This window comes from Dendrobates tinctorius, unplaced genomic scaffold (assembly GCF_039654945.1).
Source record: "Dendrobates tinctorius isolate UK_male_01 unplaced genomic scaffold, ASM3965494v1 ptg000060l, whole genome shotgun sequence".
NCBI lineage: Eukaryota > Metazoa > Chordata > Amphibia > Anura > Dendrobatidae > Dendrobates > Dendrobates tinctorius.
The window spans coordinates 80,046,355-80,060,101 of NW_027361728.1; the positions used below are offsets into that span (position 1 = coordinate 80,046,355).

At 40.1% G+C, this 13,747-nt stretch overlaps 1 protein-coding gene across 4 annotated transcripts in view; it reads right to left on the minus strand.

The window, feature by feature from the left end:
* The window catches only part of NYAP2 (neuronal tyrosine-phosphorylated phosphoinositide-3-kinase adaptor 2), a 286,187-nt gene that overhangs the window by 65,919 nt on the left and 206,521 nt on the right, over window positions 1–13,747 (minus strand). For all 4 annotated transcript variants that reach the window (XM_073579086.1, XM_073579087.1, XM_073579085.1 and 1 more), the window contains one exon: window positions 5,583–5,884. In XM_073579086.1, coding sequence (XP_073435187.1) covers window positions 5,583–5,884 — 302 coding nt within the window. The remainder of the gene's footprint in view (window positions 1–5,582; window positions 5,885–13,747) is intronic.

A 13,747-nucleotide genomic window follows, 5' to 3' on the forward strand; every position in this document is an offset into this window, starting at 1 on the left:
TAAGGGGTTAAATGACTTTGGGCCACTTATCTCACTCTAAAAATACACAGATATTGATCCTCCGCATAAAACCCAGGTCCTTATAGCCTGGCCCAAAAGGGTTCTGGGCATCAGAATTGGCATCAAAGTGGGCAAACAGCCAATTTTTACAGATTTGAATAAGTAACTGATGTTTTTAAAGGGTTAATTGTCTTTAGGCCACTGATTCCACACTAAGAATAAACAGATCGTGATTCCGCGCAACAACCCCTTAAAAACATCAGTTACTTATTCAAATCTGTGAAAATGGGCTGTTTGCACACTTTGATGCCAATTCTGATGCCCAGAACCCATTTATGCCTGGCTGGAGAGTCTTGTGTTTCATGCAAGGCATCAATGTCTGGGTGCGTGATCAGAGGCCCAAAGTCATTTAACACCTTAAAACATCACTTATTTATTCAAATCTGTGAAAATTGTCTCTTTGCCCATTTTGATACCAGTTCTGATGCCCAGCACCCATTTGGGCCTGGCTGGAGGGAACTGGGTTTGATGCGGGGCATCACTATGAATGTAATGGTGGTGTGGAATCAGTGGCCCAAAGTCATTTAACCATTTAAAAACATCAGTAATTCATTTCTGTGAAAATTGGCTGTTTGAGCACTTTGATGTCAATTCTAATGCCCATAACCCATTTGGGCCAGGCTGGAGAGACCTCGTTTTGATGTGGAGCTCCCTGTTCTGTATATCTGGTGTGATATCATTGGTCCAAATTAATTTAACCCTTTCATTAACGCCATTTGTTGCCCATTTTGATGCCCAATTTTGTGCCAGTTTTATAATTTTTGTAGCTGTTTTTAAGTGTATTCACATCAGGGTGCCTCGCTGCATGGTACGTTATTATTGTGATGCTTATTTTTTGTTGTTAAACCTATAAAAAACATTAAAACAATTGCCAAATAAGAAACTGATGAATAAGAAACCAACTTCAGCTTTGAATAAGAGACTGGATGAATAAGAAACCAACTTCAGAATCGTCATAACTGCTTATTCTGAAAAGTCACCTAAACAACAGTCTTGTAGTGGTGAGGCAGCACCCCTAAAGTGGATAATTTTTATGCTTGCTAAAGAGAGTCATTATTTCAATTAAAGGGGTTGTCTGGTCCAAATCGATAAGTCTGCAGTGACTCTGTGTGACTACAGACTTATAAATCCCACCAGCACGCACATGATGCGCTGCAGGGATTCTCTACATTGTGAGTCAGGAACGGAGGATATGTATGAGTTAAACATACTCCTAGCGACCTAACATCCATACACTTGCATAGAGTGAGGCAGCGCCCTTTAGTTGGCCAGACTAGATGGAGTAGATGGGGTGTAGCCTTGCTCAATACAAGTGTATGGCCACGCCCACTAGATGGCTTTTGCCCGGGAGTATGTATAACTCATACATTCCCTCCGGTACCAATTCAGAAACCAGCGAATTCCTGCAGAGTACGGTGTATACACTCTGGGGTTCATGAGTCTGCAGTCATACAGAATAACTGCAACCTTGTTGACTTAGACTGGACAACCCCTTTAATATCATTTATCTCTTTATACAGTTCAAACCTATACAGTAAGAACAGACTATTCTAATATTGTGATGACAAAAAGCTGAAACAGAATCCAACATTTTCCAGTGCTTTCAGGGAAAAAACAAAGGAAAATGAGTTTTCCCATTAAAATGCTTGTGTCAACTTCTCCATTACCTTCACAGCTTAATAATAGCTATTTTACCATAACTGTTGTTTCTAAGACATTTATTTTGAGAAGTTTTATCAAAATTGCATTTGAAAAATGCTGTACAAGTGGGAATGACATAATAAGTGTGGGAGATAGCAGAATACATTATACTCTGTGTTCTTATTTTCAGAACATTTTGTGAAGACTCAGTATGATACTTTCCATAAAAATCACTGGTAATGAAATACTAGAGGTTTATATATTTAGCAGCCTGTACAGTATGCTGTCATTCTGGTGGACAAAACACTTCTCTTTATTACACGCAATACAATTTTCTCTGTTAACCATAAGAGCAGTTTCGGTGATGATAAATTGTTTGACATTTCCTATCATAGAGGACAATACTGGAGACATACTAAGGTCACTGCAGGACATTGTGCTTTTTAATGCGTTTCACACAATGATTTCCATGCCGTGCTCTGGTCTGTTTTCCCATACAGCACACCAACAGGTTACACTAAGTAACCTGGATGGATATTGATTGCAACATATTATTGTGGCTGTAAATCATATTATGTGATATATAATATACACTAGAATTGAAGTGATTGTCACGTGTTGAGCCGTGACATGGACTTGGAATTACATACTTACTGCAATGTGTATAGCTGGGTTTCTGAGATTTTTTTTTATTCAATGTGGCATACTGTAGATTAGATTTGTTTTATAAAGGAATTATCCTAATTGGGACATTTATGGAACATCAACAGAATAAGGCATACATTTATGATAGACAAGTCAGAGTATTCATTACTATGGCAGCTCCTGCATTTGTTCAGCAATTTTTGGTGCTCCCATACAAATTGATAGAATCATGGGCATGTTTGGCCAGCTCTCCCTTTATGATTCATGATTCTATAGAGCAGTGGTTCCCAACCTCTCTTTCCTGGAGAGCCACATTCAGCTCTGAAAGTGGGTCAGGAGCCACATCTAGACCTCCCCTCCCCCCATGAGTGGTGACAGCCTGATCCTGCCCTCTCAAAGAAGTGACACACAAAGCCCCCATTGCCAGTATAATGTCAGCCAAAGCCCACCCATAGACATCACACAGAGGTTAGTATACTTGCATCCAGAGATTTTCACCTTACCCTGATTCAGTATTCGCGCATCAAGCACACCCACCATCACATGCAGCTTTAAGCACCACCTCCAGTTGGCATTATCCTCATATTTCCAGACTGCTATTCTATTTTATCTCTCCATCCTTAAGGCCAGTATATGAGCATCCAGGTTTGGTCTTCTGTGCGAGTCTTATCAAAATAGTCACCATCAGGAAACATGCACTTCATAACTGTTTGCTAGATCTGGTACTAGTGCACCAGGCTGGCAGACAGCTGTGAGACGCACATCATAGGCCCGCGAGCCTCAAGTGGCTCCCGAGCCACAGGTTGGGGATCATTGCTGTAGAGAGAAATGGTTCCCAGTGGTGTCACCCTCATTAATCAGACAGGAAATTAATCAGGGGAAATGCAGAGTGATAATGTAAACTCCCTATTAAGTATTACCTGCCTAACCCATGAAGAAGTGCAGAACCGCCTTAGAACGATTAAAATTGACAAATCACCAGGCCCTGATGGCATTCACCCTCGGGTATTAAGGGAGTTAAGTAATGTGATAGACAGGCCTCTATTCCTTATATTTAAAGACTCTATAGAAAGAGGGTCTGTTCCTTTTGATTGGCGGCAAGCAAATGTGGTACCAATATTCAAAAAGGGGTGTAAAAGGGAACTTGGAAACTATAGGCCGGTAAGCTTAACATCTGTTGCGGGTAAAATTTTTGAAGGGTTTCTAAGGGATACCATTATGGAATATCTCAATGTTAATAAATGTTTAACTCCATATCAACATGGATTTATGAAGGATCGCTCCTGTCAAACAAACCTGATCAGCTTCTATGAGGATGCAAGCTCTCAAATGGACCAAGCAGAATCATTGGATGTCATTTATCTCGACTTCTCTAAAGCATTTGACACCGTCCCACATAAAAGATTGGTAAGTAAGATGAGAAAGCTTGGGCTAGGGGAAAATGTGTGTAGATGGGTAGGTAGCTGGCTTAGTGATAGAAAACAAAGAGTGGCTATTAATGGTGCATACTCAGATGGGGCCAGGGTTACTAGTGGGGTACCACAGGGTTCTGTATTGGGCCCCCTACTATTTAATATATTTATTAATGATCTAGTGGATGGCTTACACAGTAAAATATCAGTATTTGCAGATGATACAAAACTATGTAAGGTAGTTAACACAAAGGAGGACAGTTTGCAACTACAGACAGATTTGAGTAAATTGGAGAATTGGGCTGAAAAATGGCAAATGAGGTTTAACACAGATAAGTGTAAGGTTATGCACATGGGAAGGAGAAACAGATGCTATAATTACTTACTAAATGGGAAACTGCTGGGGAAATCAGACATGGGAAAAGACTTAGGCATCTTAGTCAATAAGAAGCTGAATTGGAGTGCCCAGTGTCAGGCAGCTGCCACCAAAGCAAATAGGGTCATGGGATGCATTAGAAGAGGTCTGGGGACACGAGATGAAAACATAATTCTCCCTCTGTACAAATCACTCGTCAGACCACACTTGGAGTATTGTGTGCAATTTTGGACGCTGGTGCTCAAGAAAGACATTACTGAACTTGAAAGGGTTCAAAGGCGGTCTACTAAAATGATAAATGGAGTTGGTTCACTACAATACCCAGAAAGGTTATCAAAATTAGGTCTATTTACTCTAGAAAAGAGAAGACTTAGGGGAGACCTAATATATATGTACAAGTATATCAGAGGGCAATACTGAGATCTCTCCAATGAACTGTTTGTACCAAGGACTGTGACAAGAACAAGGGTGCATTCTCTTTGTTTGGAGGAAAGACAATTTCTGCACCAGCATAGAAGAGGGTTCTTCACGGTAAGAGCAGTGAGGCTCTGGAATTCTCTTCCTGGGGAAGTGGTGATGGCCAACTCACTGAATGAATTTAAGAAAGGAATGGATGCTTTTCTTGTGAGTAACAGTATAGAAGGTTACGAATAACAGAATATTATAGGTAGATGGTTGACCCAGCTTACAGGAAGGAATTTTTTCCCTATGGAGAAAATTGGCTTCTACTCTGTGGGTTTTTTGCCTTCCCCAGGATCAACAATGCAGAACAGCTGCACTTAAAATAGGCTGAACTAGATGGACATAAGGTCTTCCTTCAGCCTTCAAAACTATGTTACTATGTTACTATGTATTCCATCAAAATGCCAGAAATTATCAAGATAGGTAGACCCCCTTTAAGTAAAGCTACAAAAATGTTACACTTAGTGCATGCAGAAATTTTAAAAAACATTACATATAATGAAACCGTTTGCAATGGGTATGGAATGTAAATTGCACTATGTAAATGGGAAAAGTCCTATTTGCTAAAATTACATCTCTAAGGTGGTCACGCCACACAAATGCAATGTGGATGGCCTTGGTGAACTCGCCTAGGGCTAATTTCGCACAATGTACATTTGATCAGTATTTTGCATAAATATTTTTTAGCCAAAATCTGGATTGCATCGAGAATAAGTATAACTCATTCCAAAATGCATTTCCTGTGTCAAAGCACAGAAGAACATTACTGACCAAATCCGCTCTGTGTGAACTCAGCCAAAGGTGTTTTTAAGATTTGTTTCTTTTACCAAACATTAATTTAACAGAATTGTATTATTTATAAACTATATAAATATGTTAACTACTTCTAAAAACATAATAGGAATCCCCAGAAAATTATCTATAAAATAGGATTTTCTCATCAATGATGTGGCCTGGAAAGGACGCTTGTTCCACAGATAACTTACCATCTATCTTGTCTGTGAACTTTGGACTCTTTCCTAGTGTTCCAGAGTTGACAGTCTCTGAAGAAATGCTTAGCTTAGTGTTTGGGTCTCGTTTTGGTTTTGGAGGTGGTTGTTTCCGGGAACAACCACTACTGTCATCATCAACACCACCCACTGAATGAAGGGACTGTGAACGCACTGTGAATCCACTAGAACATGGATGTGGTAGCCTGTCTTGAGGTGCAGGCATTGTCATAAATCCCATGCGGAAATGTTTATTGACATAGCTTCCTTCACTTGCTCTTGCCACTTGTCCACCGATACTGTAGTAATAAAAAATAGAAAAATATTAAAAATCCAAATGTTTTTCTACCTGGTAGTTAAAAAAACCCTGAAACTAACAGATTAATTGTCAAACAATTGTAAAACAGATCGTTATAATTCATCATGGATCAGGTGTAAGATTGTCACTGGTAAAACTCCTGCCCTAGGGTATGTCCAAATGTAATGGGAAATACCAGTTGCAGACCAAGTCATGGAGTTTGTCACCGATTTGCTGTGAAACTGCAGTCTAAGCATTGTAAATGGGGATTTTCACCATGAAAATCTCTAAAAGAAATTAACATGCTGCATATTTAAAACTGCACCACTTGTCAATTTCTGCAAGAACATATTTTTTTCAATATGTGAATGGGATGTGCAATCTCATCCACTCTGCTACTGTGACTTACTGGGATTTTCCATTTATAAAACAGGACATAAAATCTGCAACCTATCCACCCTGTGTGAACACTGCCTTAAAGGGAACCTGTCACCCCCTGGGCGTTTTTAAGTAAAAGAGCCACCTTCAGCAGCTCTAAGCCTGCACTCGGTGAAGGTGGCTCTTCCGTTTCTGAACGCTGAAATATTAACTTTTATAAATAGGTCCTCATACCTGTATTGCATCCCATAGGTATGGTGTGTCCCCCTGAAGTAGTCGCCTGCCCGCCATCAATCATTTCTCTGCAGCGTCTTGGCCCCGCCTCCCATAGACATCCATCATGCCCCTATGCTGCTGTCTGGGCCCCGCCTCCTATAGCCGTCAATCATGCCCCTGCACTGCCATCTGGGCCACGCCTCCTATAGCCATCAATCATGCCCCTGCTCTGCCGTCTGGGCCCCGCCTCCCGTAGACGTCCATCATGCCCCTGTGCTGCCATCTATGCTCTGCCTCCTTCTTTCTCTTATGCCGGCACCTGCTCTGTGAAAACATTTCTCGGGCATGCGCAGCACGCGCTGCCCATGAACTGACATCAGGCGATCACGCCTGCGTGTTGTGGGGGCCCCAGATCCTGCCCCGCAGTGTGAATACATCTTAACACACACACACTGCGGGGCAGGATCTGGGGCCTCCACAACACGCAGGCATGATCGCCTGATGTCAGCTCACTGGCAGCGCGCACTGTGCATGCCCGAGAAATGTTTTCCCAGAGCATGCGCCGGTATCAGAGACAGAAGGAGGCAGCGCACAAATGGCAGCACATGGGCATGATGGACATCTATGGGATGCAGGGCCCAAAAGCTGCAGAGACATGATTGACAGCGGGCAGGCGGCTGCTTCAGGGGGACACATCATACCTATGGGATGCATTACAGGTATGAGGACCTATTTATAAAAGTTAATATTTCGGCGTTACTGGGGGTCAGAAACGGAAGAGCCACCTTCACAGAGTGCATCCTTAGTGCTGCTGAAGGTGGCTCTTTTAGTTAAAAACGCCCAGGGGGGGTGACAGGTTTCCTTTAAACGTAAGCAAGAATACTGATGTGCACAAACAAATCCCTAGAGTTTTTCGCTTTAAGAAATCCAAGTGGTAACCAATTCACATGCATAGGATACCAGTATGTGATCACCCAGAACCCTCACCGATGAGCTGTTATTTGCTCTGGCGCCCACAGGATGTAATCACTTTAAATAGAGAGGCAAAGCACAGCTCCTTTCAGTTTGTAGTGGCTACTGCCGGGTACTGCAGAACAAATTCTAAAATTCTATTCTTTATTAACGGGAAAAAATGTTAGCAAACATTAATGCAAGAAAATGTAGAGAAACCAAGCTGCATTGTAAAATAGAAGAATAGTTGTAAAAAAATTAAGTCAGACCCAACACACTATGATATTTGACCATGCTTTGGATATGATTATGACCTTTCTTCAGTATGGGTTTTAATAATACTAACTAAACAAGAAAAAAATATTGAAATATTAGAAACATGTATATTAACAAGAATCTGTCACTCAGTCAGCACCTAAGAGAATATTTTTCTACCTAAAATCTAAAAGACAGAAGCTTTGGTGACTATAGAATAATTCTATGGATGTCTCTGTTACATTAATTCATAAATAAAATGCAGATGACATTTATGGGCATATTTCTTTTTCATATACGTATATCTACAACACTGCATCCATCATTAACATGGGTTTTCAGTCCTGACTGAAGAATAAGATTCAAAAACCGAGTTAACCCTTGAAACCCACATACACCATATTTGCTAGAGCCACATTGGCCATAACATGGTGTCTCAATTATGGAACTATTGAGAGCCATCACTGGCTGCAGTGGTGATGTCAGTGGGATCGACATATGGTCAGAGTGTGGAGATAATCCATCACACAGAAGTGTGGAAAATAAAAACCATCAGGGAACCATTGGCTCAGTTGTGTTGAGAGATTTGTTTGATTTCACCATATTCAGTTATTATTTGAGTCTGAATGTTTGTTCTTTCTAGTTTTATGTGGCAAACAAATAGAACAAATGATCTATAAGAAATAATGTCCCTTTTGTGTCAACTCCCTGCAGTGCAGGGACTCATGACTCATACAGGAAAAATTAACCTCCTGTTTCTAAAAAAAAAAAAAAAAGCTTAGACATAGTCAGCTAGTCAGTTTTTAATCACATGAATTCATAGACCTAATGAGTCTTTGATAACCTAACCTCTTCTATGCAGTAAATACATTTACTTAGAATTATAATAAATCATTTTTGAACGTACATAGACTACCCAAATGTTATAACGTAGTATGGCGCTCATCACGTTTCCCGATGAATCTAGAGCTGAGAATGTTGAGCCGGTGTGTGCCAGATCGTGCTGGTACAGCACATCAATGCAGACTACCGGAAAGGGGAATTTTGGTAAATCCATCCGGTAGGTTAAAATTCCTTCATTATAAATCTACTAAAACCAGCAAATCCATGCAGAGATTAAAACACTAAAGTGTTTCTGGGACGACAAACACCCTTATTCATAGTATCAATGATATGATTAAGGGTGGTTATTGCACCAAAAATGCATTTGTTTTTTAATCTCTGCATGGATTTGCTCATTTCAATGGATTTCTAATAAAGGAATTTTAAGCTAGCCACCGAAACTATAGTCAATAGACCCTGGAAAAATTGCCGCCATCAGAGAAAAGATGGTGTCAGACAAATGGCCATTGAATGATGGTTCAATACACGTGGGAATACATTTGATAATGGTATTGGATTACTTTATGCCAAGTTCTGGTCATGTAATACAGGGCTAGCAAATGGATTAAACTGTATTAATCCAAGAATCTGTCCCTGATTCTCCTGACTGCTAACCATCCTCTCCCCTTGTTCCTCTCTATTTACATGGCACAAAGTCTGACACATACAGATTTATATGCACTCTTCGAAATAAAGGACATCCTAGGCTGTTAGCTTAACTAATGGTAGGTGTTGATCCCACTTCATTACATTTGACAAGAGGAAACTTGCATCTGTAATGGCTTGCATGCGTTAGAAGGCACAACATCAATTTAGATGATTGTTAAAGAGAAAAGTTAATTATCTCATATGGTAATGTTATAGGAATATGAATTTTAGAATTTGAGATGTCAGATTAATGCAATGTTGCCCTCTGAGAGAGTTACATTGATCTCTGTGGTGTATACTGGCAAGATTTAAGGGAATGCCAAATTTGTGTTATTATTTATACAGATTGTTTATGTCTTAAAGTTTATTCATTGCATCAGAAGTTCTGAAACTTTCTAAATCGCTTTTTGTTTTAACTTTGCAAATTGTCTTCTCGCTGTAAGCGATTGGAAACATTTTTACATACAGAAGTCAATTTCAGACAGCTGTCGTCAGCCACATTTTCATGTCTGTAGCACAATCACAACACTCTGCCTACTGACAGATCTAATGAACAGAATTAGGATCAACACAAAACCATATGCTGATCTAAGTTTGGTTTAATAGACCCATGGGGGTCAGGGCTTTAATCCAGACTTTAATATTCAGTTCTGTTGCTGGCTGAAAATCTATCAAAAGAATAGATTCTGATTTGGCTTGTATCCTAAGTCATACTACAAGACTCGTTAAAGGGTTGATTGTGACTTGTAGGATCGCTACTACCAATAGGTGGCGCTGTAGAGTAAAAGTCCTCTTTCTTTCTGAAGAGGCAATTTGCATATCAAAAGAATAATAACCAACTTTCAACTTCCCCGTAGCCTGCCCTTTACTACTTAAACAACTTATAAATTCCTTTCACCTCTAAATCCCCCACCCCCTCTTCTCTTAAAATTCCTCCCCCACACCTCTTTCTACATTGGTGTTATAAACACGATGTAATAAACTCTTTCGACCTATCTAGAAGTATGAAACTTTAGTAGATAAAGGGAACACTAAAAAATAAAGGGAACACTAAAATACCATATCCTAGATACCACTGAATGAAATTGAAATATTCCAGTTGCAAATCTTTGTTCTTTACATACCCCTTTATAGGGGCTGTCTGTTCCATTTGCACAACAGCAGGAGAAATCTATTCACAATTGGGGTTGCTTCAGATTAATTTTACAGAAGTGGTGTTCCCTTTATTTTTTGAGCAGTATATATATATATATATATATATATATATATCTAATATATAAAGCTCAAGCGTGTGTATGTATGTGTGTATGTATGTATGTGTGTATGTCCGGGATTGGCATCCGCACCGTCGCAGCTACAGCCACAAAATTTGGCACAGTCACATGTCTGGACCCCGAGAGCGTCATAGGCTATGTTGTGAGGCAAAATTTTAACCCCGCGTGTTCCAATTCAACAAACAATTTAGCCCCTATCTACATAATGGGGAAAAAGTGAAAGGAAAAGTGTTGGAGGCAAATTGACAGCTGCCAGATGTGAACAAGGGGGACTTAAAGAATGAGAGCGATGGCGCCAAAGAGTATATACCGTACAGTTGCTAAAGTGGGGCCCTGACATGGGATTCTCACCACACACGGGGATATGAACACACACAAAATGCACCACACACTACCACGTGCTTCAACACATATACCTCCCTCAGCACACATTGCACCACACATACACCAACCTCGCCACATAAAAGTCGAAACACAAAAGTCGCCACTCATAACTCGCCACGCTGTCCCAGAGCTGTTTAAAAGATGAAAAATGAGCTGTGATTGGTTGCTATCAGCAACAGTTTTCTTTGTAGACAGTTGTGGTAACTGAGGCCTATTATTCTTATCATTTCTATGGTGTTATCGTCTATTAGACACATGGCTCAGCAGTCAGTATCACACAGAATAGGATTAGATACATGGCTCAGCAGTCAGTATCACACAGGATAGGATTAGATACATGGCTGAGAAGTCAGTAACACACATGATAGGATTAGGTACACGGCTCAGCAGTCAATATCACACAGGATAGGGTTAGATACACGGCTCAGCAGTCAGTAACACACATGATAGGATTAGGTACACGGCTCAGCAGTCAATATCACACAGGATAGGGTTAGATACACGGCTCAGCAGTCAGTAACACACATGATAGGATTAGGTACACGGCTCAGCAGTCAGTTTCACACATGATAGGATTAGGTACACCGATCAGCAGTTAGTATCACACAGGATAGGATTAGATACAAGGCTAAGCAGTCAGTATCACACAGGATAGGATTAGAGACACTGCTCAGCAGTCAGTATCACACAGGATAGGATTAGACACACGGCTGAGCAGTCAGTAACACACGCTATGATTAGATACACAGCTCAGCAGAAGGTATCACACAGGAGAGGATACTTGGGTAATTGTTTAGTTTATTTGTGTTGCAAATCTGTAGTGTTGAATATATGATGTGAAATGGTTTTATGTGCAATATAATCATTATAATTTGCTATAACTAACCACAGTTGGTTACTATGCCCAGGCAACGCCGGCCTCTTCAGCTAGTATATATATATATATATATATATATATATATATACACAGTGCTTTACGAAAGTATTCGGCCCCCAGGAACTTTTCAACCTTTTCCCACATATCATGCTTCAAACATAAAGATACCATATGTAAATTTTTGGTGAAGAATCAACAACAAGTGGGACACAATTTTGAAGTTGATCAAAATTTATTGGTTATTTTAAATTTTTGTGGAAATTCAAAAACTAAAAAATGGGGTGTGCAATATTATTCGGCCCCTTTACTTTCAGTGCAGCAAACTCACTCCAGAAGTTCATTGTGGATCTCTGAATAATCCAATGTTGTCCTAAATGACTAATGATGATAAATATAATCCACCTGTGTGTAATCAAGTCTCCGTATAAATGCACCTGCTCTGTGACAGTCTCAGGGTTCTATTTAAAGCACAGAGAGCATCATGAAGACCAAGGAACACAACAGGCAGGTCCATGATACTGTTGTGGAGAAGTATAAAGTCAGATTTGGATACAAAATGATTTCCAAGACTTTAAACATCCCAAGGAGCACTGTGCAAGCGATCATACTGAAATGGAAGGAGTATCATACCACTGCAAATCTACCAAGACCAGGCCATCCCTCTAGACTTTCATCTCAAACAAGGAGAAGACTGATCAGAGATGCAGCCAAGATGCCCATGATCACTTTGGATGAACTGCAGAGATCTACAGCTGAGGTGGGACAGTCTGTCCATAGGACAACAATCCGTCGTACACTGCACAAATCTGGCCTTTATGGAAGAGTGGCAAGAAGAAAGCCATTTCTCAAAGATATCCATAAAAAGTGTTGTTTAAAGTTTGCAACAAGCCACCTGGGAGACACACCAAACATGTGGAAGAAAGTGCTCTGGTCAGATGAAACCAAAATCAAACTTTTTGCCAACAATGCCAAGTGATATGTTTGGCGTAAAGGCAACACAGCTTATCACCCTGAACACACCATCCCCACTGTCAAACATAGTGGTGGCAGCATCATGGTTTGGGCCTGCTTTTCTTCAGCAGGGACAGGGAGGATGGTTAAAATTGATGGGAAGATGGATGGAGCCAAATACAGGACCGTTCTTGAAGAAAACCTGTTGGAGTCTGCAAAAGACCTGAGACTGGGACTGAGATTTGTCTTCCAACAAGACAATGATCCCAAACATAAAGCTAAATCTACAATGGAATGGTTCACAAATAAACGTATCCAGGTGTTAGAATGGCCAAGTCAATGTCCAGACCTGAATCCAATCAAGAATCTGTGGAAAGACTGTTCTCACCATTCTTCTTCTCTGCCTTTCTGATATTTTTTTTGGCCTGACACTTCTGGGCTTAACAAGAACTGTACCTGTGTTCTTCCATTTCCTTACTATGTTCCTCACAGTGGAAACTGACAGGTTAAATCTCTGAGACAACTTTTTGTATCCTTCCCCTGAAAAGCTATGTTGAATAATCTTTGTTTTCAGATCATTTGAGAGTTGTTTTGAGGAGCCCATGATGCCACTCTTCATAGGAGAATCAAATAGAACTACTTGCAAGTGGCCACCTTAAATACCTTTTCTCATGATTTGATACACCTGGCTATGAAGTTCAAAGCTCAATAAGGTTGCAAAACCAATTTAGTGCTTCAGGAAGTCAGTAAAAAGTAGTTAGGAGTGTTCAAATCAAGAAAACGATAAGGGTGCCCATACTTTTGCACTGGTCAAATTTTGTTTAAATGCAGATTGCACATTTTCTGTTAGTACAATAAACCTCATTTGAATCCAGAAATATAACTGAGTCGATCAGTTATTAGATATATGAAACTGAAATAGCTGTTGCAAAAACCAAAATTGTTATAAAGAAAAAAGGTTAACATTAATAGGGGTGCCCAAACTTTAACATATGACTGTATTTATGTTATTTATTCATTTTATTCACTTATATAGAGCCATTAATCC